The sequence below is a fragment of the Panulirus ornatus genome, chromosome 67 (assembly GCF_036320965.1).
Source record: "Panulirus ornatus isolate Po-2019 chromosome 67, ASM3632096v1, whole genome shotgun sequence".
NCBI classification, from domain to species: Eukaryota; Metazoa; Arthropoda; class Malacostraca; order Decapoda; family Palinuridae; genus Panulirus; species Panulirus ornatus.
In genome coordinates, this window is record NC_092290.1 from 7,036,446 (window position 1) to 7,059,204 (window position 22,759).

Here is a 22,759-nt window from a genome sequence, read left to right on the forward strand (position 1 = left end):
ATGTATATGCAATACACTCAATATCTTTAGGATTTGATCAAAGAAGTATACTCCTTCATGCAGTTTTTGAATCCTCCAAGATGCTTTCACCCCTTGATTTGCTTGTGCATAAGATCTTTTATTTTAGAATAACAAAATGCCATTAATTTTTTTTTCTTAGCTTACAAAACACCTAGAGGCAGTACTTTGTAGCATTGCACTTTGGTAGAAGGAATGTTTACTTTTCCCTCTTGATTTTTTATTGTCACAGTGGAATGAATATACTTTTGTTTCAGAATGAATATCTCTAGCATTTTGCATGCAAGAATAACAGTTGTAGTTTAGTTGAATCATATGCTTTTCCTGTGTTGTCATAAGGTCTAATTGAAAAGTGTAACCTGCATTTGAATTGTAAACAGTGGAAGTTTCTTTATGGCAGTTCAGTTATTCAGTTATGTATGCATATTTTTATGAATGTATATTCTTAATGTTTTGGTCATAGCTTGTAATTTTTAACAGAATTAAGAATTACATGTTTGAAGTGAAACATACAGTACTAAAATTAAGGCCATTTACATCCAGAAATATCTTGACGGAGATTTTCAAATTTTGAGGGCAAGATTTAGATTCATTGTTAGTGGTCGTATATGGAAGTATCATCTTTATAAAGTGTATATCCCCATGTGATTGTTTATATATAGATTCACATTGACACACTTTTTCAAACAACATACTGTCCTTCAGAGGTTACTGTTTTCTTTGTATCATATATATTATATCCATTTCTCTTTATGTGTCTTCCTGCTTACTTTTACTCTTCCTTTTTTTCTATGCACACTGAGGAATCCCTTATTTTCACATGCTTTTTCTTAGTGTAAGTGGCATCTGCATATCTTTTTCCATCCTCTATTCATTTTTCCACAATCCTGCACAGTGGTACATGTGTTTTGATGAGCTCAAATCTAACTATTGATTATTTTCCTACATAGATCAGTGTTTTTGAAAGATTACTTGCACTCCTGTTCATTCTATTTTTCTATTTGCTTTGTCGCTGTCTCCCGCATTAGTGAGGTAGCACAAGGAAACAGATGAAAGAATGGCCCAACCCACCCGCATACACATGTATATACTTACATGTCCACACACGCAAATATACATACCTATACCTCTCAGACACTCAGACATATACATATATACACATGTACATAATTCATACTGTCTGTCTTTATTCATTCCCATCGCCACCTCGCCACACATGAAATAACAACCCCCTCCCCCCTCATGTGTGCGAGGTAGCGCTAGGAAAAGACAACAAAGGCCCCATTCGTTCACACTCAGTCTCTAGCTGTCATGTAATAATGCACCGAAACCACAGCTCCCTTTCCACTTCCAGGCCCCACAGAACTTTCCGTGGTTTACCCCAGATGCTTCACATGCCCTGGTTCAATCCATTGACAGCACGTCAACCCCAGTATACCACATCGTTCCTATTCACTCTATTCCTTGCACGCCTTTCACCCTCTTGCATGTTCAGGCCCTGATCACTCAAAATCTTTTTCACTCCATCTTTCCACCTCCATCTTGGTCTCCCACTTCTATTCGTTCTAACCACCTCTGACACATATATCCTCTTTGTCAATCTTTCCTCACTCATTCTCTCCATGTGACCAAACCATTTCAAAACACCCTCTTCTGCTCTCTCAACCACACACTTTTTATTACCACACATCTCTCTTACCCTATTATTACTTGCTCGATCAAAGCACCTTACACCACATATGTCCTCAAACATCTCATTTTCAGCACATCCACCCTCTTGCACACAACTCTATCCATAGCCGACGCCTCGCAACCATACAACATTGTTGGAACCACTGTTCCTTCAAACATACCCATTTTTGCTTTCCGAGATAATGTTCTTGACTTCCACACATTCTTCAAGGCTCCCAGAATTTTTGCCCCTTCCCCCACCCTATGATTCACTTTCACTTCCATGGTTCCATCTGCTGCCAAATCCACTCCCAGATATCTAAAACACTTCACTTCCTCCAGTTTTTCTCCATTCAAACTTACCTCCCAATTGACTTGGCCCTCAACCCTACTGTACCTAATAACCTTGCTCTTATTCACATTCACTCTCAACTTTCTTCTTTTACACACTTTACCAAACTCAGTCACCAGCTTCTGCAGTTTCTCACATGAATCAGCCACCAGTGCTGTATCATCAGTGAACAACAACTGACTCACTTCCCAAGCTCTCTCATCCACAACAGACTGCATACTTGCCCCTCTTTCCAAAACTCTTGCATTCACCTCCCTAACAACCCCATCCATATACAAATTAAACAACCATGGAGACATCACACACCCCTGCCGCAAACCTACATTCACTGAGAACCAATCACTTTCCTCTCTTCCTACACGTACACATGCCTTACATCCTCGATAAAAACTTTTCACTGCTTCTAACAACTTGCCTCCCACACCATATATTCTTAATACCTTCCACAGAGCATCTCTATCAACTCTATCATATGCCTTCTCCAGATCCATAAATGCTACATACAAATCCATTTGCTTTTCTAAGTACTCCTGTTCATAGAAATATAATTTTTGTTGATGGAAACGATTCCACTATTAAGGATGCCAATATATCCGTGAAATCTTGCGTATTTACTTTTAACTTGATTATTGGCCCCATAACATCTCAAATCCAGGTGTCCACTTCTTGTGCTGGATAAAGTACTTAAGATTTCACTTCTTAAATGGTTGCATTATTCTGTGCATGAAGTATAAATTTCATTAAAAGAATAATCTTGAAAAAATTAGATAAGTATATCACCTGTTATTCTTAAATGAAACTAAGTTTAGATCTTCAGAGAAGTGCCTTCACTTTTATTCACTTGTTGCTGCATGGGAAGAAGAGGTACTATGGTCTGGGTTCCTACCATGGCAGGATGATTAGTCCACCCACCGTAGTGTTTATATCTACATTAATTTCAGAGTGTGACAAATGCTCCACAAGCAAGTGGGTTGGGCCCTAATACAATGGGCCCTGATGGGAGCAAATATGGAGGCCCCTCAGCTGCAGATACTATCACAGGACGAAGCTTTCCCAGTGCACAGCAGGTTGCATATTTTTTTTATTTTACATCTTTACAGTCAGTTTTTCTTATTTTTCCCATTTGCCTGTCCTTACTGAGTGAGGTAGCTTCAAGAGCAATTGAACAGTGCCTTCTTTTGTACACATCTACTCACTTGTTGTCAATTATTTTGCTGCAGATTCAGAGCCTGTCATTCACACTCACACCCTACAGATTACTCTCTGGTTTATCTTAACCCCATCATATATTTTTCAAACATCTCCAGTAAAAAGAAAGGTTGTGATAAAAAAGATTGTGTTAACAAGTTTAACATTATCTTCCACTTATTAAGGTAGCAGCTTCTAAACACATATGGTTATGTTAGTTATGATTAATAATTAACTTTCAGCATGCACACTACATTGAATCTTGCATAGCCACTCCTGCTCGACTGAGAGCTTCATCCTGTATTTCATGTACTTTGATTATAGATCTTTATCTATGATCCTTTAGATTTTACCCATTTTCATTTCTTTTAGGAGTTTTCATAAATTTTAATGTAATACCTGAAGAAAACATCTTATTTCCTTAACTGAATCTTGCATGGAAAGACTAGGATTAGAAAAGAAAACGAGCAATTACTGTATATGTAATAAGCTTTCCCATTCATAAAATAGGATGGTCACTTGCAGGAACTTCGAATGCTCTCTGTTTCTGTACTCATTTGCACATTATGACATTATGGTATTGTAACCAAAACAGTGTTTCATTCACTGTGTTCTTCAACATGTTAAAAAATGAGGGAGTTGCCCTATGCTTCAAATATTACAATTAAGAGTACATGAGTGAAATATGAATAGGAGAGAGTGGAGGGTTATTGATTTATCTTATATTTATTTATTCACTTTGTGATTCAGATGTTATCCAAGAGTGTTGATATGATTAGCAATGTTGGCTCTCATACAAAATGACACAGTATCAAAAATTATAACTTGTGAGGGCATGGATATGATACATGCATCCTTGACATCTCAGCATAAGGATCGGTATATAAAAAAATTTAGGTCTATAGTGTCTGGATACAATGTGTGAGATGTATATATAAGTAGTAATGACCATCTATTTCACCTCGAGGCAGAGCCAGCTATTTCAAGTAGTTCTCATGTGAGGTCAACGGTTCCTTGCCCATGAACCTTATATAAGGTCATATGCATTCTAAGGGTTAAAAAGTTGTTTGATAGTATTGAAAGTTCAAGAGATTAGGCCTCACAAGCATAGAATTCCCTTCCTGTACTATATGAATAAACATCTGTAATTACTCACTCTTGCACACAATGAGCACTGTCTTCTGGCCTAACCTCATGGCAAAATGTCATCATTGTTATTTGTAGGTACTCTATGAAGAGACCTGATTAAGAACTTTAAGATGTTCATGTTTATATAAAGCATCTCTTGATTATGGTAATGATCTTATGATTTCTGTGTATGAACAGCAGAGATTGAGTTGTTCTTATTTCTCTATTATTTTGAAAAAATTGTGATAAAAGTAATAAAAATGATAGTTTGGAAGGTTTGATAGGATTACCACTGATGATGCTTGTACTTCACTTTTACATTTATCAGGAATCAGGATTAATGGAAGCTGTTGAGCACTCACAGTTAGCAGTAGCAAAGATATCTGCCATGTTCCCTACTGTTCCAGAGTCTCATATCAAGGACCTCATGAAAAAGTAAGATACTTATTTCTTTTGGTTGAGTTTGTAATATTTTCCTTGCTTGTATGAAAATGTATATGATTTTCTAAGAAGTTTGATACAATGGCACAGGTTACTTGAGTAACAATTTCTTAAGCTTGATGAATTACTAACATGTTGCTTTAGATTTCACTAACTATCTCATTTGTGAATCATGGCATTAGCTTGAATAATACTTGACTTTTTGACTTGGCACTGGGACCCCTTGAGGATGTGAATAATAGATTCTCTTCTTGCATGTTGTTTATTTCACTAACACCTTAACTTTACTAATCCTGGTAATAGGTACCACAGCAGGGAAGCTGTAGTCATCAGTGCACTACAGGTACAAAAGCATCCACTTGCAACTCCTGGACCTTATGGCACTTTCACTCCACCTCCTATGCGTCACTTTATCCCCACTGCCACTGCAATTATGGCCCTACAGAACACAAAGACATTATCAGCTATCACTGCAACCACAACAGCTACATCATCTTTGGGAATAACAAGCTCCACTGCCCAAGATAAAACTACTACACATATACCCTCTCCTAGTACTCAACTAACTGCCAGTAGTACCCAAATGACCACCACCACTACAGGCAATGGTATTAATGTCAATACCACATTTGCTGATCAGTCAAAACTCACTTCTTCTAAGGCTGATCTTATACCACCATATCGTCCAGTGTATGAGCGGGCTAAAGGAACTCACCTTCTTGAGGAAAAGTTGAGACGATCGCCCATGGTTGGCCAGCGTGGGTCACTTGAGAGGTCCATTGGCTCACCACATACAGGACGTGGATCTGTTGACAGATCAGGAGGATCACCTAGGTTGCAACAAGGTTCTCTAGAACGATCAGTTGGTTCTCCGTTTTTGGGCCGAGATTCTCCGCTTATATCTTCACGTGCCTCTTCTCCTCATACTTTACTGGAAAGTTCTCCTCGACCTGCTACTCGATCCATTTCAGAATTTACTCGTTCTCAGATGGGATCTCCTCGAATGGATTATCGTCACTCTCCTAGACCCTCTCCTCACTCTCCTAAGATAAAACTCAGGTATCATTAGCTGTGTTACCTTAGAAGAATAAATGTATAATTAGAATGTTATGCCATATCTTTAGTAACATAGTCAAGATACTGCATTTGAATGTTGTTATAATTTGATTTTTTTCTTCTTATTTGTTCATTGTAGTTTTAGATTTCTCAGTCTGTGGAAGTAGTAAAAATATGATTTGCATTGGTAGTCATTTATCATTAATTAAACATTTATTTTTGCATTACAGGGGATGCTAGGCCCCATGGTGCTATGAAGCATGGTCCTTGTATTCTGTAGCTTTCATGCATAGATATGAGATGCCAACCCCATAGTGAAATTTCCAGTACAGGTAGCTATTGGAATACATTAGGTATTTAGTGGAATGTTTTATCTCTTTCACTTTTCATGCTGGAGTGTTTTATGCAGGTTCCAAAAAACTGAGAATTTAGAAAATCCTGCAGTAAGTTTATTGTCACCATGGTAAAGTTGTTAATTTGTATTTTGTTTTGTTGTGTGTAGTAATTGCCATGAATTTGTACTTCTCAGGCCTCATAAAAGATGAAACAGTGTTGAAGATATTTGAGATATTAGTAGAACTCTGCATGAGCAGCTATTATTCCTTCCAGTTTAATTAGATATCCTACTCTATGTAAGTAATATTTGGCTTCTGTGTAGAGGGTTTATGATTCACTTGTCAGTTTGTGCTGCATTGTTGTGTGTTGCTGGTTAGAGCACTTGTTAGCTTTTGTCTTTCTTTTTTTACCCTGAATGATTATACCCAAGATGTTGCATTGTTTAAATCATTGCTCCTTGGCATTTTATCTTAGAAGTATGTAGTTTTATGTAGAATTTTACTTAAAAATGGGAAAGAGCCTTAAACTTGATCTGTTTCTCTTTTGTATAGAATTGTTACTATTGGCATGTTATTGCTGATTTTTGGTTATCTGAGTGTCTGCAAAATAAAACTTAGGTATTATTTGATTAGTTCTCAGAAGAGCATATTAAAGATAACTTATTTTTAAGAGATCTTTGTGATCTGAAATATTGTTAGCCATGCATTGTAGTTGCATACATCACATAGATAGTGCTGATGTCAAGTCTTATCCAGTATAACCTGTATTATGCATTTGTTTGTTAGAATATTTTGAAAATAGACACTGCAAACTCTTACTTGGATTATGTTTTTTAAGGATTTAGATTTTTTTGAGGCAGTTTGATTTATTCTCAGTGATTGATAACCGTTTAGCAGATGCACGTAGAGTACAGTGCTTAAGAGGTCCGTGTTTACGTTTAGGAGCATTTATTGCAACATTTCTCACACTTATAGAAAGATATCCAGACAAGAGAAAAGACTAGTCTGGAACTCTTGGTGTGCCAGAGAGACTTACCCCTTCACACATACATTTAAGTATGCCTGTCAGCCTTATTTGGCTGTGTAATGGAGCTCCTCAGTTTAAAATTAGCTCATATGAAAAGCACTTAATCATTGATGAACTTTAGTTTTTTTTGGTTTTGATAATATCTCAAAAAACCAACATTTGTGTTTTTTTATTGACTGTTAATGCTTCATGTGGCAGTCAGTGGATAGCCTTTTTGGACTTTGATAATACAGGGGATCCATACAGATCCTGGTAAATATGTTGTCATAGCAGAGAGTTTTTTTAGAATTAAAAACCATGTTTGAAGGGGTGTACATTCCCATTCAAAACTTTCTCATGTTCGATTCTCATGTATGGACAGTATAAGAAACAGCTTACTGTCAATATATCACACTCTTTCATGATGAAGATCAGACTCTTTAATTCAGAAACAGTTGCCGTTTCACTGGTAAATCAGATGATATTTACTGATTCTTTCTGAGAATGCTGGTGATGAGGCATTGAGTTTGGTAGTGGTGGAGTGGAATGAAAAGTTTTTCAAGTCCTCCAAAGTAACTTTCTCTGTTTCAGTATGTGATATTTATGTTTATTGATGTATCCAGCTATTATATTACTTATTGTGATGTGTTCAAGTTTGATAAATCTCACTGTTGTGGCACCTTAGAAATATGAAAGCTTAGTGTTCTTTATAACCATTAAAAGGATATATAAGTGAATGTCCTTACAATTTACTTTTTTTATGTTAGGTAAGATGTCATAGGCAACTCAGTGCCCTAATCAAGAGCATCTTATTAAAACAAAGCCAGGTAAATCATAGGCATCTCAGTGCCCTAATCAAGAGCATCTTGTTAAAACAAAGCCAGGTAAACAATTTATCAACCAATCCATAGGGATGTATGAACAGTTGAGTTGACTGTGTATCAGCTGCTTCAACCAGGGTTCAGACCTATGCTTTTGCCTCCTAATGGTCCTTGAATGTGTCAGTCAGCACCACTGACTGCTGCACCACAGAGGTCTATGAATATTCCCTTATTTACTGAAAAGAATATTGAATAAGATCAGAATTTTCTGCAAAATTTTCACAATTGCATAACCTTAGTGTTGTTATACTAATTTTTACCCTCATTCTTGAATGTTAATATCATGAAGCAGCACTTTAAACCATTGTTCTGCAGGCATAACATGTATCCTAAGAGTATTAACCGCTGTATGTTCTATTAACTGCTATGCTTCATATCGAGTTAAGTAACCAAGCTTTCTAGGTTTGGATAGTATCTTTAAGAGAACTAACCATTGTCTGTGTTTCTTTTGACTAATGATAATGCTTCATGTGGAATTCTTTGGCTAGGCTCTTTGGATTTTGATAGTATCTAAAGAGAACTGACTATTGTCTGTTTTACTGTGGACTAATTTTACATCATGTAGAAGTCAAGTGTAGTCGTCTAACATTTATCTACATTTGATGCTGATGTCCTTTTCTCTATGCCAGTGCCATTCTTTTTTATGGATGATATATATATTCAGAAATTGATTTATTTTTTTTAAATATGATATTTGTTTTATCTATTTGCTTATATGTTCATCTATGTAGGAGTAAATATGTGAATTTTACTTTCTCCTCTTTCCTTTCTTTTTGTTTTTCTGTTAATGTTACTGATGGCTTTTTGTGTTATCACATTAGGCAGAGAGGAAACACTTTGCATTTTGAGACATGTATTTCCCTCTACCGATATGTGATACATCGACAAAATTTTCCTTTTCTCCCCTTTCTTTCTCAGGTTTCTTCCAATTGGTTTTTTAAAGAGAAGTAGAGTTCCTTAAACAGAAGTAGAGAGAGTTGTCACCACACCTTGCTAAGTATTTCTTACACAGATTTTTCAAAACAGACACTGGATCCACACATCTTCTACAACTCTTGATGCCATTAGATAGTTAGTTCATACTTTATTCATGTGATGGGAAGTGTAATGGTCATAGTATGTGAGTGGATGAGCTATTATGATGGAAAGTGTAATGGTCATAGTGATATGAGTGCATGAGCAGTGGGTCCTGTTGTATTGTTGTTGGGATGGTTTTGCTTATTTTCAATAATGCTAATGGTACTTCAAATAGTTGGATTTATTACTTTGATAAAGTGAAATATTTGTTTTAGTCTGACAAACAAGATTATAGGATTATAGGCTTCATATAGGCTATGTTTGATATCTGATGAATAGCACTAACAAAACAGCTTTAATATAGACTTAATTCTCCATTGTGCAGAATTATTTGTTGTCAGCCCAAGAAAATCTTTCCATGTACTCCACATCTCATGTTTCTTGTTTCTAAGAAACACAGAGAATGAGGGAGTAGTTGTTCGGGTGGTCTGACTTGTAGTTGCCAAATGTCCAGTGAATGCAGCTAAGTTACTTTTTCATTGTTGATCTAATTACACTTCAGGATATATTTATGTCCAAAAAAGATGCTTTGATCAAACAAGGCCCACAGTATGAAAATTAGAATGATGCAATGGAAAATGTCTTGTGTAAGATTTTTTTACCCTGTGTATTATCTGGGTCCAACTTTCACATTTTTCTCTTAACTTTCTAGCAGGGAACAATTAGATTTACAGTGTTTAAGATCAGATGAATTTGTAATTGTATTTGTAATTACAAGTGGTGCAGAACAGACTGAATATGCAATGATAAGTGCCTTACTGTTTTGGCAGGTACATGAAGGGGATATTCCCTAAGGTAGACCCGGCAGTAATATTAGATGTGCTTACACAGTGTAACTACAATGTTAAGGATGCCTCAGAGAAATTGATACTTCTGGGCCATGAGAAGAAAGAGACAGTGCTATCTCCTCCCAAGCTAAAAGATCGTCCTGATGGCAAGGAAAACAAAGTTGCTCCAAAGCCCTCACCTGGACCACCTCGTCCAAAGAATTTGAGTGAAAAACACAAGAAAAAAGGTTTGATTTTGAATATTTTACTGCTTGAATAAATTAGGTATGTTCTCATTTTCAGTGAAACATTTTAAGGTCAGTGGTTTGTTTTTTAACATAAGTTTTACTCTTTATAGTTAACCAAAAATGGTTTAAGTGTAATGTATTTCTAATTAATTGATTATATTGATTTCCATCATGAGAATGTGATGGTAAGAATAAGTGTTGATTATGATTGTTGTTTGAAAATAGAGAATTTCTTGAACGTATGGCAATGGTGAGAGCCTTTACATGAAATATAAAGAATTTGTATGTAGAGAAAATACTGGTAGGCAAAGATATGCATCTCCGGTGAGGGAAGGTTTGTTGGAAATGGTAAATACCACATTTTTATGTGGTACTGAACTGAATATCTAACGTTATCTAACAATAGAATCGATAGTTGTGTGCAAGCAGCAGAAGCAGATTATCTGAAAATTGGGTAGTGTTACAAGAGTGGATAAAATGAAGATTTTGGTAGTTGAAAAATTAAAGTAAAGGGAATTTTCTGTGATGTGAAAGATGGAGTACTGAGGGGCTGTGAACATGTGAAAAGAAGTAATATGACTGGATGTAAGGAAAAAGGATAGAGGGAGGCATTTTGTATAAGATGGATCATTTGATGTAGGAATCTTGAGAGCTGTGTCAGGATTGTGCATCGTCCACCTTGCTTTACAGTGGTAGGGGACATGTGGGTGGTTGCACAATTGCTTACCAACTTTACCATAAGAAGACTTTAATTTCAAATGCCAATTAGAGATGAAAGAAATAACATGGAATGCATAGATGTGAATATTGATTCTATGCTGCATTACAAATAGCACATATTTAGATCTGAAGTGTAGATATATAGCAGTCCAGTAGAAGATACAAAGAGGAAAGTTACACTGTGAAAGACATGAATTAATGTATTAAAAGTAGGGAAAGGGACATTTCAGGTGATGCTAGAAGAATAATTCGGGATTGGATGTAATAGGGGCATTTTGTGTATGGAGTTGGCATGATCAGTTAACAGACTATAAAAAAGAAAAAAAAAGCCATATTAAAGTTGAGGATGAGAGAGTGGTGTCCAGAAGCTGTATTACTTGATCCACCCTAATGAACTGGGAAGGCAGTAATGACGATAGGTGGAGAGATAGATAGATAGATAACCATTTTAGAATTAAAGATAGCAGTGAACTAACTGATGTAATTCAAAAGGAAAAAATCTTTGAAACAATTTTCTCATTCTAAAAAATTTTGACCTGAAGATTATCATTTATTTCTTCATGCAGTTCATGTTGTCAGATGTAATTAATGACTATCTTTTATTTTGCAGTGCGTAACCAGCTAACAATTGAATATCCAGCACTAACTCCAACTGTAGTCACCATGGCTCTGCAATCAGTTTATTATGATGAGGCTCGAGCCCGGCAAGTTCTCAATAACATGGTTGAGTCTGACCGTAAAACACAAGAGGCATTAGCCAGTACAGCACCTCAGACATCAAGGTAATGTTGAGATGAATTATTTAGACAATACCACATTGCTTAAATTCACTCTCCCATGTGTGCCTTACACCCTCTTGCATGTTCAGGCCTTGAGCACTCAAAACCTTTTCTCCTCCATCCCTCCAGCTTAAGTTCAGTCTCCCATTTCTCCAAGTGTTTGTGTGGTATTTAGGCTTAGATGTATCTTAGACACATTATTTTTTTGCAGTTTTTAGTAATCAATTTGCAGATAATGAAAAAGATAATGAAAAACGTTTTTGACTCTTAAGTTGGTAAGATGTAGGAAACATTGATTGAAAGCTTGGTTGTACTTTTCATGAAGACTAGAAAGTTTTCATGTTTATCTATTAATTTACATATCATTTCAACAGACATTCTGAAACCAAAGTTGTCACTCTGAATTTAATTGGGTCTCCTCCACTGTCACGAAAGGATGGAATAAAACCTACAAGGCCAGCACTACCAAGAACAAGAATAAACACAGCGTGGACCTCTGCTCAGACGTAAGGATGTATTTTTGTTGTTAGGCAGAATTCTTGTGAAGGTGTTTTGAGCATTGCTGTTAGTTCTTTGACAGATTACCTGCTGACAAAAAATCAGTGACCAAAAAGATTTTGGAAAAAATCTTTATCAGCTTCATTACTTATAATGCAGAAATTGATATATGCTGCACTAGAAGATTGCCTAAAATATAAGAGTGCCGCTAATGAAATGATTTATGCATGATACCTCAAAACGTTTTTTGTAAAAATTAATTGACAAACCATCTTGCATGGGAACCAAAGTATCATGCAGAAATTATTTCTTTCTTATTACTTGCATCAGTCTGAAAATCATTTTCATACACTTTAACACATTCCTACAACTCCTCCTTTTCATACACTCTTTAACACATTCCTACAACTCCTCGTTCATCATAAATGCCACCCCTTTGCTTTTGCCTTCACACCAACCCTAGGCCTTCACTTTTTCGTTACATTACTTGTTGAAGGTAGGAAAAGGTTATAGGTTTGAAAGGAAAATTAGCTTTAGGCAGTAGCCCATATCTTGCTTGAATAGTCTAACAGAGTCCCCAACCCTGTTGTCTAAGCAGCAGATAACTATCCTGATGGTAGACTATTTACTATACTCTTTAGGTAGTTATATCCTTTTCTCATGCTCAGACTTAGAAAATCGGCAATTAGTTTCTGTAGTCCCATCACTTAATCAGGACAGTTGAAGCTGAGAATGTATTGAGCCATCCACTCAACCTGTGTTTTTTCTAGTCCATAAACATTCTGTTAAGTGGTCATAATGGAAAAGAGGTGGGTTAGAGCCATATTAAGCTTGACTTGTCAATCAGAGATATTAGCAACTGAAGTTCATAAGACTCATTTCTTAGCTTAGACTGAGCAAGCTGAGAATATATTTACCATCCATCAAACTAAGTTATTTCTGTTTGATATGCATATTCAAAACATTAAGTGGTTATTAAGGGAATGAGGTAGGTTAATGCCTTTATTGGACAGCCTAGTCAATAAGTTGACAGTTGTTAACAGTAATAATGCCACTGCATCATCATTACTTTGATCTAATTTACTGATTAATTTCTACTTTCTTTCCCATCAAATTTTTTTTCACTCAAGACATCCTTGATTTTGCATTTTATTTAGCCATGCCATGTTGGCCTGTTAAGAAAAAAAATGGGTTATTTTGTCATTTGATGGACTATCCAAGTAAAAGCCAGAATGAGGGTTGTTAGCATTTTGAAATCTATGTTTGGCTCCATCTGTTTGGAAAAGTGTCCTCAAAAATTGATTTTCCTCTGTTTTCAGAATTTCTAGGGGTACAAGTACTGATGAAGATCTAGGTTTTCGCAGTGACCAGCGTTCACGTCCAAGTGGGCCCAACACCAAGCTCCATAAGGGACCTTCAGAGTGCCTGCTGCTGTGAGTATGCATTGAGATACGCCCTTTATTTTTACCAGAATACCTTACAGGTACTGTCCCATGCCATTGTTAAATCAACAGCTATGTTGTTGAAGATAACATAGTCTAAATATGTCTCTTTATAAGCGATAAAGTATTGTAAAATGAAGGTGGCGTAATAGATTTATATACAGTTTTTCCATATTTGTTTGCCATTTCCTGCATTAACCAAGTAGTTCTAAGAATAGACAAAGAAATTGCCTCACTTAGAGTCTTATCCACTCCATGTCTGTCATGTATAATGTTCCAAAAATGTAGCCCCCTATCCACAACTAGGTGCTATTCTCTGGTTTTCCAGACTGCTTCATATTCCCTTGTTCACCCCATTGCCTGCACATTGCCGTCTGTAAACCAGATGACTTCAGTTCAGTTTATCTCTTGCATGCCTTTCACTCATGGTTCCATTTGTTGTCATATACCCTCCCAGGTATCTAAAACATCCCCACTTCAAAGTTTTTTCTATTCAGTCTCACACTCCAAATAACCTCTTTCTTTTCACTGCTAAACCTAATAACCATGGTTTCAATCACTGTCTTCTGTCACCACACTCCCACACACATGCTTGCCTTATTCTGCTTGAGCAAGGTAGCATCAAGAACAGATGACAGAGCCTTAGTGGAAAAATTCCTCACTTGGCTTCTTTCTCTGTACCTTCTTTTGGAAAATGATACAGGAAGGGAGGACTTCTGGCTACCTGTTCCCACCCCTCTTAGTTACTTTCTGCAAAATGGCAGGGGTACATGGGCAGCATTCTTTCTTCCCTATTCCCAGGGATTATTATTGTTATTATTATTATTATTATTATTATTATTATTATTATACTCAACAAACTTATACCTCTGTAATTTGAACACTCACCTTTATCCCCTTTGCCTTTGTACAATGGCACTATGCATGCATTCCGCCAATCCTCAGGCACTTCACTATTGGCCATACATACATTCAATATCCTCACCAACCAGTCAACAACACAGTCACCCCCTATTTTAATCAATTCCATTGTAATACCATCCAAACCCGCCGCCTTGCCAGCTTTCATCTTTCGCAAAACTTTCACTACCTCTTCTCTGTTTACCAAATCAGATTGAGGAAGAGCAGTGTGGTTTCAGAAGTGGTAGAGGATGTGTGGATCAGGTGTTTGCTTTGAAGAATGTATGTGAGAAATGCTTAGAAAAACAAATGGATTTGTATGTAGCATTTATGGATCTTGAGAATGCATATGATAAGAGTTGATAGAGATGCTCTGTGGAAGGTATTAAGAGTATATGGTGTGGGAGGCAAGTTGCTAGAAGCAGTGAAAAGTTTTTATCGAGGATGTAAGGCATGTGTACGAGCAGGAAGAGAGGAAAGTGATTGGTTCTCATTGAATGTCGGTTTGCAGCAGGGGTGTTTGATGTCTTCATGGATGTTTAATTTCTTTATGGATAGGGTTGTTAGGGAGGTGAATGCAAGAGTTTTAGAGAGAAGGGCAAGTATGCAGTCTGTTGTAGATGAGAGGGCTTGGGAAGTGATTCAGTTGTTGTTCGCTGATGATACAGCACTGATGGCTGATTCAGTTGAGAAACTGCAGAAGCTGGTGACTGAGTTTGGTAAAGTGTGTGAAAGAAGAAAGCTGAGAGTAGATGTGAATAACAGATGTGAACAGTATGGTTGAGGGACAAGTCAATTGGGAGGTAAGTGTGAATGGAGAAAAACTGGAGGAAGTGAGGTGTTTTAGATATCTGGGAGTGGATTTGGCAGCGGATGAAACCATGGAAGCGGAAGTTAATCATTATTATTATTATTAGTAGTAGTATTGTAGTTTCCTGCATAAGCAAGGTACCTCCAGGAACAGATGAAGAAATAGCCTCATTCATGTACATTCACTCTCTTGCTGTCATTTGCAGTGTACTGAAACCATAGCCCCCAATCCACAACCAGGCCACAGACCTTTCTGTGCTTTTCCCAGTCTTTCATGTTCCCTGATTCAGTTCCTTGACAGTACATTGGCCCTTATGTACCACATTGTTCCAATTCACTCGCTTCCTTGCATGCCTCACACCCTCTTGCATTTTCAGGCTCCAGACTTTCTTCCATCTCCTCTTTGGTTTTCCTCTTTTAATTTTTCCTCCACTTCTGAGACTCTTACTTTCTTCATCCTTCCTCTCCATATATCCAAACCATTTGCACACATCCTTCATCCTTCTCATAGAGAAAATACAGAAGCATTTCACAAGAATTGATGAGACATATGAATTCAGCTCACACTTTCCCACTGGTCAAGACACCAACCATTTAAGGGATCACATACTATACATATGTGACATTCTCTTCCTGTATCAATAACTTCGTCACAAAAGCAACGCAGAAAGTAAAGCCCTCAGAACATTTAACTGGCGCCAGATTTGGACAAGAAAAAGAATCCCCCAACATCGTAAGCAAACAATTCTGCTTCAATTTGAACTGTGCCTTTCCTGTCTGGTCTTGCACCCTTTCAAAAGCAAATATAACATGGCCGCAAATCACACAAAATATTGCATTCAGAACAATCACTCGTCTAGCTACCATAAACATTTAACACCTTTGCAGTGAATCAAGGATCCTCCCATGCAATCCCACCTCATCATGCTTGGCACATAATTCTCTTCAGTTGCACTAGATCCCACCCACTAAAACCATTCCATACCTAACAAACAACCCCAAAGTAGAAATAGAAAACTTCTACTTGCCTCATGCTTCGGTAACTTGCCATTATGCATCCCTCACCCCAACAAATATGACTGACAGAACTCATACATAGAGAAATAACCTGACAATCACAATAAATAACCTAACTCTCAAGTCACTTTTAAACTCCAGCCCGCCAGACGTATGCTTATCAGATACCACATTCCCAAACATGAGTCACACTCTCCTACATACACTCTGGATGTCATCTATCATTATATCATAAAAAAAACACCACTTCATTGTATCCCAGGACCATTCATGACCACAGTGCAATTACCATAAAAAAGACACTGAATGCTTCTACTCAATTGCCAAGTACTTTCTGCACATAGATGTACACACACATCACAACACTTTATGACCTTTAACCTGACCTGTGTACATGGCCAGCTTCCTAAGTCCTGCAGGGGCCTTATGATGATAGAAAGGACTCTTGAGACAATAAGATATACCCAGTCACTGATTTCCTTCTAATTTGCTTTTCACTTCTATTTGTACATCACATGTTTGCTCTGAAAGACTTGCAGCCTTTTAAATCTGCCTCATTCTTATTCTCTTTCATTCACATCTGGTTGATGATTACTGTATTATTTTATCTTTTTACTCATTAGATAGTTTTTAGTCTGGAGATCTCAGTTGTTAAGCCTTATCAGTTATTTATATTTTTTGTGGCTCAATTTTCTTTATGTCTCTTTAACATTTGTGGGTTTATTCCTTCATTTATTGTGTTTTTTTTGGCTATACAGTGTGATATATATAGTTTTGTTTGGTTCATTGTAATTTCTATTGAGGAGGGGAAGGAAGGATGCAGTAGTGGAGGCTTTGAGGGTATTGGTGCCTGAACATTCAAGAATGCAAGAGGCATCCAGTGGATAGATTGAATTGGTGTGATGTGGGATTTGAGGGGCAGTACCCTGTTAATGCAGGTCATATGAAGTGTTTAAGGTAAACCATGGAATAACCTATGATTCATGGCTGTGGTTAGTATACTATGATTTTGTTACATTATACATGACAATTTGATAATTGGTACTGATGCTACAATGCAAAGGCAGAAAAGGCAATCAGGTACAAATTTGATATTCAAAAATGAATCAGTCATTGATGTAAGGGAGGCCATGAGGAGGGAGCTGCTGCTATGAAACCCACGTTCCCAAATAAAGATTTTGATTTTGAGGTTGATCTTAGGTAACTGTATTTTCTGGTGCTTTAGAATGATGTTCACCTTTTCCACAGATCTGATTATCAAGCCTGGCATGGCCCCAATCCTGAAAATGTGTCAGGGCATAGCAAAAGCCTGGCGCAGGGCCCAAAACGTAGTCTGCTACGAGGACCATCAGGTTTGGCTCGGGGACAAGACCCAATGATGCATAAAGGACCCCAAGGGCTGGCAAAGGGATCCAAATTTTTGCAAGGTATCAAAAAGGAACCATGTTTTTCTACTAAGATGCTCTAAAAAGAATGTTGGTATCAGTAATGCTGTATATGTAAAAATTTTATTGTTGTATAATACAAGTAGCGGTGATGTGAGAAGGAGATGGAATGAGTATTTTGAAGGTTTGTTGAATGTGTCTGATGACAGAGTGGCAGATATAGGGTGTTTTGGTCGAGGTGGTGTGCAAAGTGAGAGGGTTAGGGAAAATGATTTGGTAAACAGAGAAGAGGTAGTAAAAGCTTTGCGGAAGATGAAAGCCGGCAAGGCAGCAGGTTTGGATGGTATTGCAGTGGAATTTATTAAGAAAGGGGGTGACTGTATTGTTGACTGGTTGGTAAGGTTATTTAATGTATGTATGACTCATGGTGAGGTGCCTGAGGATTGGCGGAATGCGTGCATAGTGCCATTGTACAAAGGCAAAGGGGATAAGAGTGAGTGCTCAAATTACAGAGGTATAAGTTTGTTGAGTATTCCTGGTAAATTATATGGGAGGGTATTGATTGAGAGGGTGAAGGCATGTACAGAGCATCAGATTGGGGAAGAGCAGTGCGGTTTCAGAAGTGGTAGAGGATGTGTGGATCAGGTGTTTGCTTTGAAGAATGTATGTGAGAAATACTTAGAAAAGCAAATGGATTTGTATGTAGCATTTATGGATCTGGAGAAGGCATATGATAGAGTTGATAGAGATGCTCTGTGGAAGGTATTAAGAATATATGGTGTGGGAGGCAAGTTGTTAGAAGCAGTGAAAAGTTTTTATCGAGGATGTAAGGCATGTGTACGTGTAGGAAGAGAGGAAAGTGATTGGTTCTCAGTGAATGTAGGTTTGCGGCAGGGGTGTGTGATGTCTCCATGGTTGTTTAATTTGTTTATGGATGGGGTTGTAAAGGAGGTAAATGCAAGAGTCCTGGAAAGAGGGGCAAGTATGAAGTCTGTTGGGGATGAGAGAGCTTGGGAAGTGAGTCAATTGTTGTTCGCTGATGATACAGCGCTGGTGGCTGATTCATGTGAGAAACTGCAGAAGCTGGTGACTGAGTTTGGTAAAGTGTGTGGAAGAAGAAAGTTGAGAGTAAATGTGAATAAGAGCAAGGTTATTAGGTACAGTAGGGGTGAGGGTCAAGTCAATTGGGAGGTGAGTTTGAATGGAGAAAAACTGGAGGAAGTGAAGTGTTTTAGATATCTGGGAGTGGATCTGTCAGCGGATGGAACCATGGAAGCGGAAGTGGATCATAGGGTGGGGGAGGGGGCGAAAATTTTGGGAGCCTTGAAAAATGTGTGGAAGTCGAGAACATTATCTCGGAAAGCAAAAATGGGTATGTTTGAGGGAATAGTGGTTCCAACAATGCTGTATGGTTGCGAGGCGTGGGCTATGGATAGAGATGTGCGCAGGAGGATGGATGTGCTGGAAATGAGATGTTTGAGGACAATGTGTGGTGTGAGGTGGTTTGATCGAGTAAGTAACGTAAGGGTAAGAGAGATGTGTGGAAATAAAAAGAGCGTGGTTGAGAGAGCAGAAGAGGGTGTTTTGAAATGGTTTGGGCACATGGAGAGAATGAGTGAGGAGAGATTGACCAAGAGGATATATGTGTCGGAGGTGGAGGGAACGAGGAGAAGAGGGAGACCAAATTGGAGGTGGAAAGATGGAGTGAAAAAGATTTTGTGTGATCGGGGCCTGAACATGCAGGAGGGTGAAAGGAGGGCAAGAAATAGAGTGAATTGGAGTCATGTGGTATACAGGGGTTGACGTGCTGTCAGTGGATTGAAGCAAGGCATGTGAAGCGTCTGGGGTAAACCATGGAAAGCTGTGTAGGTATGTATATTTGCGTGTGTGGACGTGTGTATGTACATGTGTATGGGGGGGGGGGTTGGGCCATTTCTTTCGTCTGTTTCCTTGCGCTACCTCGCAAACGCGGGAGACAGCGACAAAGTATAAAAAAAAAAAAAAAAAAAAAAAAAAAAAAAAAAAATACATGAATGGAGGATGCAAAACTTTAGAATCTCTCTTGTCATATGATTTGTAATAATAAAGAGAACAAGCCCAAAACATAAAGTTGAAAATTCTAAAGGATTGAAATTTAGAAATGAAATAATGATTTTACAAGATTTTTGGTTAGACAGTAAACATGAAGAAGGGGAGATATTTCTAGATTGATATCAAAGTCAAGACTTACATTTGAAAGTTTATCAGAGAATTATGAACATCTGGAAATTCCTTCATCACAGTGTTGCTTCATTTATCTTACTCATATTGATAACATTACAGCACCAGTCTTGATATAGACATAAATGCTCCAAGAAGAAACACTGTGAATTGCATTAAGTTTATGCACACTCATCCATTACGTAGCTTGGAACAGTATAATTTTTGTATGCAGAATTTAGTGATTGGATGGTGTGCAAACTTGTACTGCCAGACTTTTCAGTTTTTTACCAAATAATTTCAAGCCTGGTCATATGCAGTGAGATGGAAAGAAGCTGTATTAGTGAGATTGCTTTGTGCATATTGTACTGATGGCAGTCTCCTCTAAACAGTGGAATATTGGAGTTAATGAAGTAATTTGTTCTCTATTTACAGCCAAACAAAATAAAGTGCCAAGTAGAATATGGGTACCGTATATTGCATATCATGACTTTATTGTATTAGAAAAATAAGACATTAGCCTAAACAAAGGGGTTGGAGTATGTTTATCTCTAGTTGTTAAATAATTTGTAGTTCAATGAATATTTATTTCTCTACTTTGAATTAGCTGTATGTAAGATAAGTGCATCACTTACACGTGCAAAACAATCAGAAAAAATTAATTGTCCTGAAAAAAGGAGTGACAAAATATTGCAAATATTCATGGTGAATTATTTATTTTCTAAGTTGTGAATTGTTAGTGGTAACTGATGCACATCAGATTTCTGTCCAGGGTAGCATGTCTGCCCCAAGGAAATAGGCTTCTTTGCCAGTTTTGCTTGCTTGTGGGATTAGGGTAAAATGAATTTCCAAAAAAAGTACATATATACACAATCCACCCAAAATGCATGGGAAAGTGATATAAAGATGAGGTAATAAATAGACTGATTTCTGTCCATTCATGCCATACTTAATTTTAAGTTATCCAATATACCAATTAAAGGAAAATTTGATTATACTGGTAACTGCTAAGAGTGAAAAATTCTGTGTCACAATTTCAGAAGCATTCCTCACTAAGAAGAAACCCTAGGGTTTTTACTTTTCTTTGATTATTTGATTAATTATTAGATATCCTGTCAATGACCTTTAAGGATTTCAAATAGGATTATCAACTTGTAATTATACTACATTTGAAAAGATAAATCATGATGCCCCTGTATCATATATTTTGTGAAATTAAACTTTTTTGGAGATTCATCTTTATCATATCATCGTTTTGGTGGGATAATCTTTATTGATGAAGTAGATTGCCATTGTACATACATTTAAAAACAGTATTACAGGATTGTGATGTTGAAAAACCTTTGTTAAGAGTGTGACAGTGATTTTGTGATGATGAGTTTTGGACGTGCTTATTATACAGTTTACAATAAATCAGGAAGGCAGTACATCAAGCATACAGAATCGTAGACTACCAGTCGTGATTGGTGCAGTAAAGAAAGACTTACTACCATCACTTATCAGATTGGAATTTTGAAAGGTAAGTAGCTTTTTAGACTTTGCAAATTTGACCATTTGCAAATTTGACCAACATAGTTGTATTACATGTGAAAATACATTGGGCCATATATTTTAAGATTAGTGCTCTGCCCTCACTGCCTATTAAACTTTGGTTTGATACTGAAGTTATGTAAGGTTGGTAAGGTGGTATATATCATGATTTATGTAGATCTGGTAACGCTTTCTTAGGTCCCAGGCTATTATTTCTGTTTCCCAGCAAAAGCATTATTCTTTGATAGGGGGAGACTACGTAAAAGATATTGGCTATTTTATATGGTGTTTGGATTGTAAACTGTTATTCTAATAACTGAACTTTATATAGTAGCTCTGAGGAAGTTTATGCATGTGTCTATACTTTAGTTTTGTCACATTCTGTAACTGTGTTGTATAATTTTAATCATTTAGATGAAAACACTTTAGAAAACTGAGGGTGCATAATTCACGGCTACAAAATTAAGTGGATATTTGGACTTTGTTTTAGACATTTCACCTAACATGGTTAACCTTATCCAGCATAACTTTGTTTAACTAAAATGCAAATTTTAGGTAATATTAGGGAAGCTGGTCTAGGCATATTTACAGTATATGGTGTTTTATAGTAGACACCAGACATTTAGTTCTTCAAACAATCAACTGTTAAGGCTATCAGTATCACCCAAATATTCCTCTGGTATCAATAAGAACCACAGACCAAGCTTTCTTGGGAAGATGCTGTTCCATTTTGTGTACATGTTACTGTCTGTGTTTCTATGTTTTTCTCTTCTTGATTGGGATTGAAATGTTTATATTATACAAAATATAGTGATAAGGTGAATAAACTGGATATGCTTACTAGGTAAGTAAATGATCCTTCAGTGTATATAAACATTGATTCCTTTAGATTTTATGTGAGTAAACTGGAATGATGAATGAGTTGTACAGTGAATGATACCCAATCTCTGTATTTTCTCTTTGACATATTAGTACTCTTTTACCAGACTCTGACTCCATTAGGTTACACCACAAGTTAAAAGTTACCTGTGATGAAGCTATATCATTGGTAGTACACTCTTGTCAAAGAACTTCTCACTCTAAAGGAGTCCATTATTTCTCTTCTGCTGGACATAGTGCAGCCTTGGGCTGCAGGACCCTTTGTAAAGAAAGTTCTGGGTAACACCAGGACCCTCTCTTAGGAAGGGATCCTCAATTTTTTTTCCCTACATATTTGCCTTTTCCTGCATTAGCAAGGTAGCATTAAGAACAGAGGACTGAGTCGAAGAGGGATAATCCTTACTTCATACTCACTTACCTTCATCCATTCCT

General features: G+C 37.1%; 1 protein-coding gene across 5 annotated transcripts in view; it reads left to right on the forward strand.

Annotated features, from left to right (window-relative positions):
• Positions 1–22,288, forward strand: part of LOC139747200 (uncharacterized) — a 58,482-nt gene extending 36,194 nt beyond the window's left edge. Inside the window, exons 4-12 of one of the 5 annotated variants that reach the window (XR_011712336.1) lie at positions 2,983–3,108; positions 4,686–4,792; positions 5,102–5,857; positions 9,924–10,168; positions 11,499–11,670; positions 12,042–12,173; positions 13,485–13,598; positions 17,583–17,854; positions 19,744–22,288. Coding sequence is in view for 4 of the 5 variants with exons in the window: in XM_071659212.1 (XP_071515313.1) it covers positions 2,983–3,108; positions 4,686–4,792; positions 5,102–5,857; positions 9,924–10,168; positions 11,499–11,670; positions 12,042–12,173; positions 13,485–13,598; positions 17,583–17,802 (1,872 nt within the window). In the remaining variant the exon portion in view is untranslated. Of the gene's footprint in view, positions 1–2,982; positions 3,109–4,685; positions 4,793–5,101; positions 5,858–9,923; positions 10,169–11,498; positions 11,671–12,041; positions 12,174–13,484; positions 13,599–17,582; positions 18,087–19,743 lie in introns of those variants that run through there. The other 4 variants (XM_071659212.1, XM_071659210.1, XM_071659211.1 and 1 more) reach the window with 4 other exon arrangements.
• The last annotated feature ends 471 nt before the right edge of the window (positions 22,289–22,759 follow it).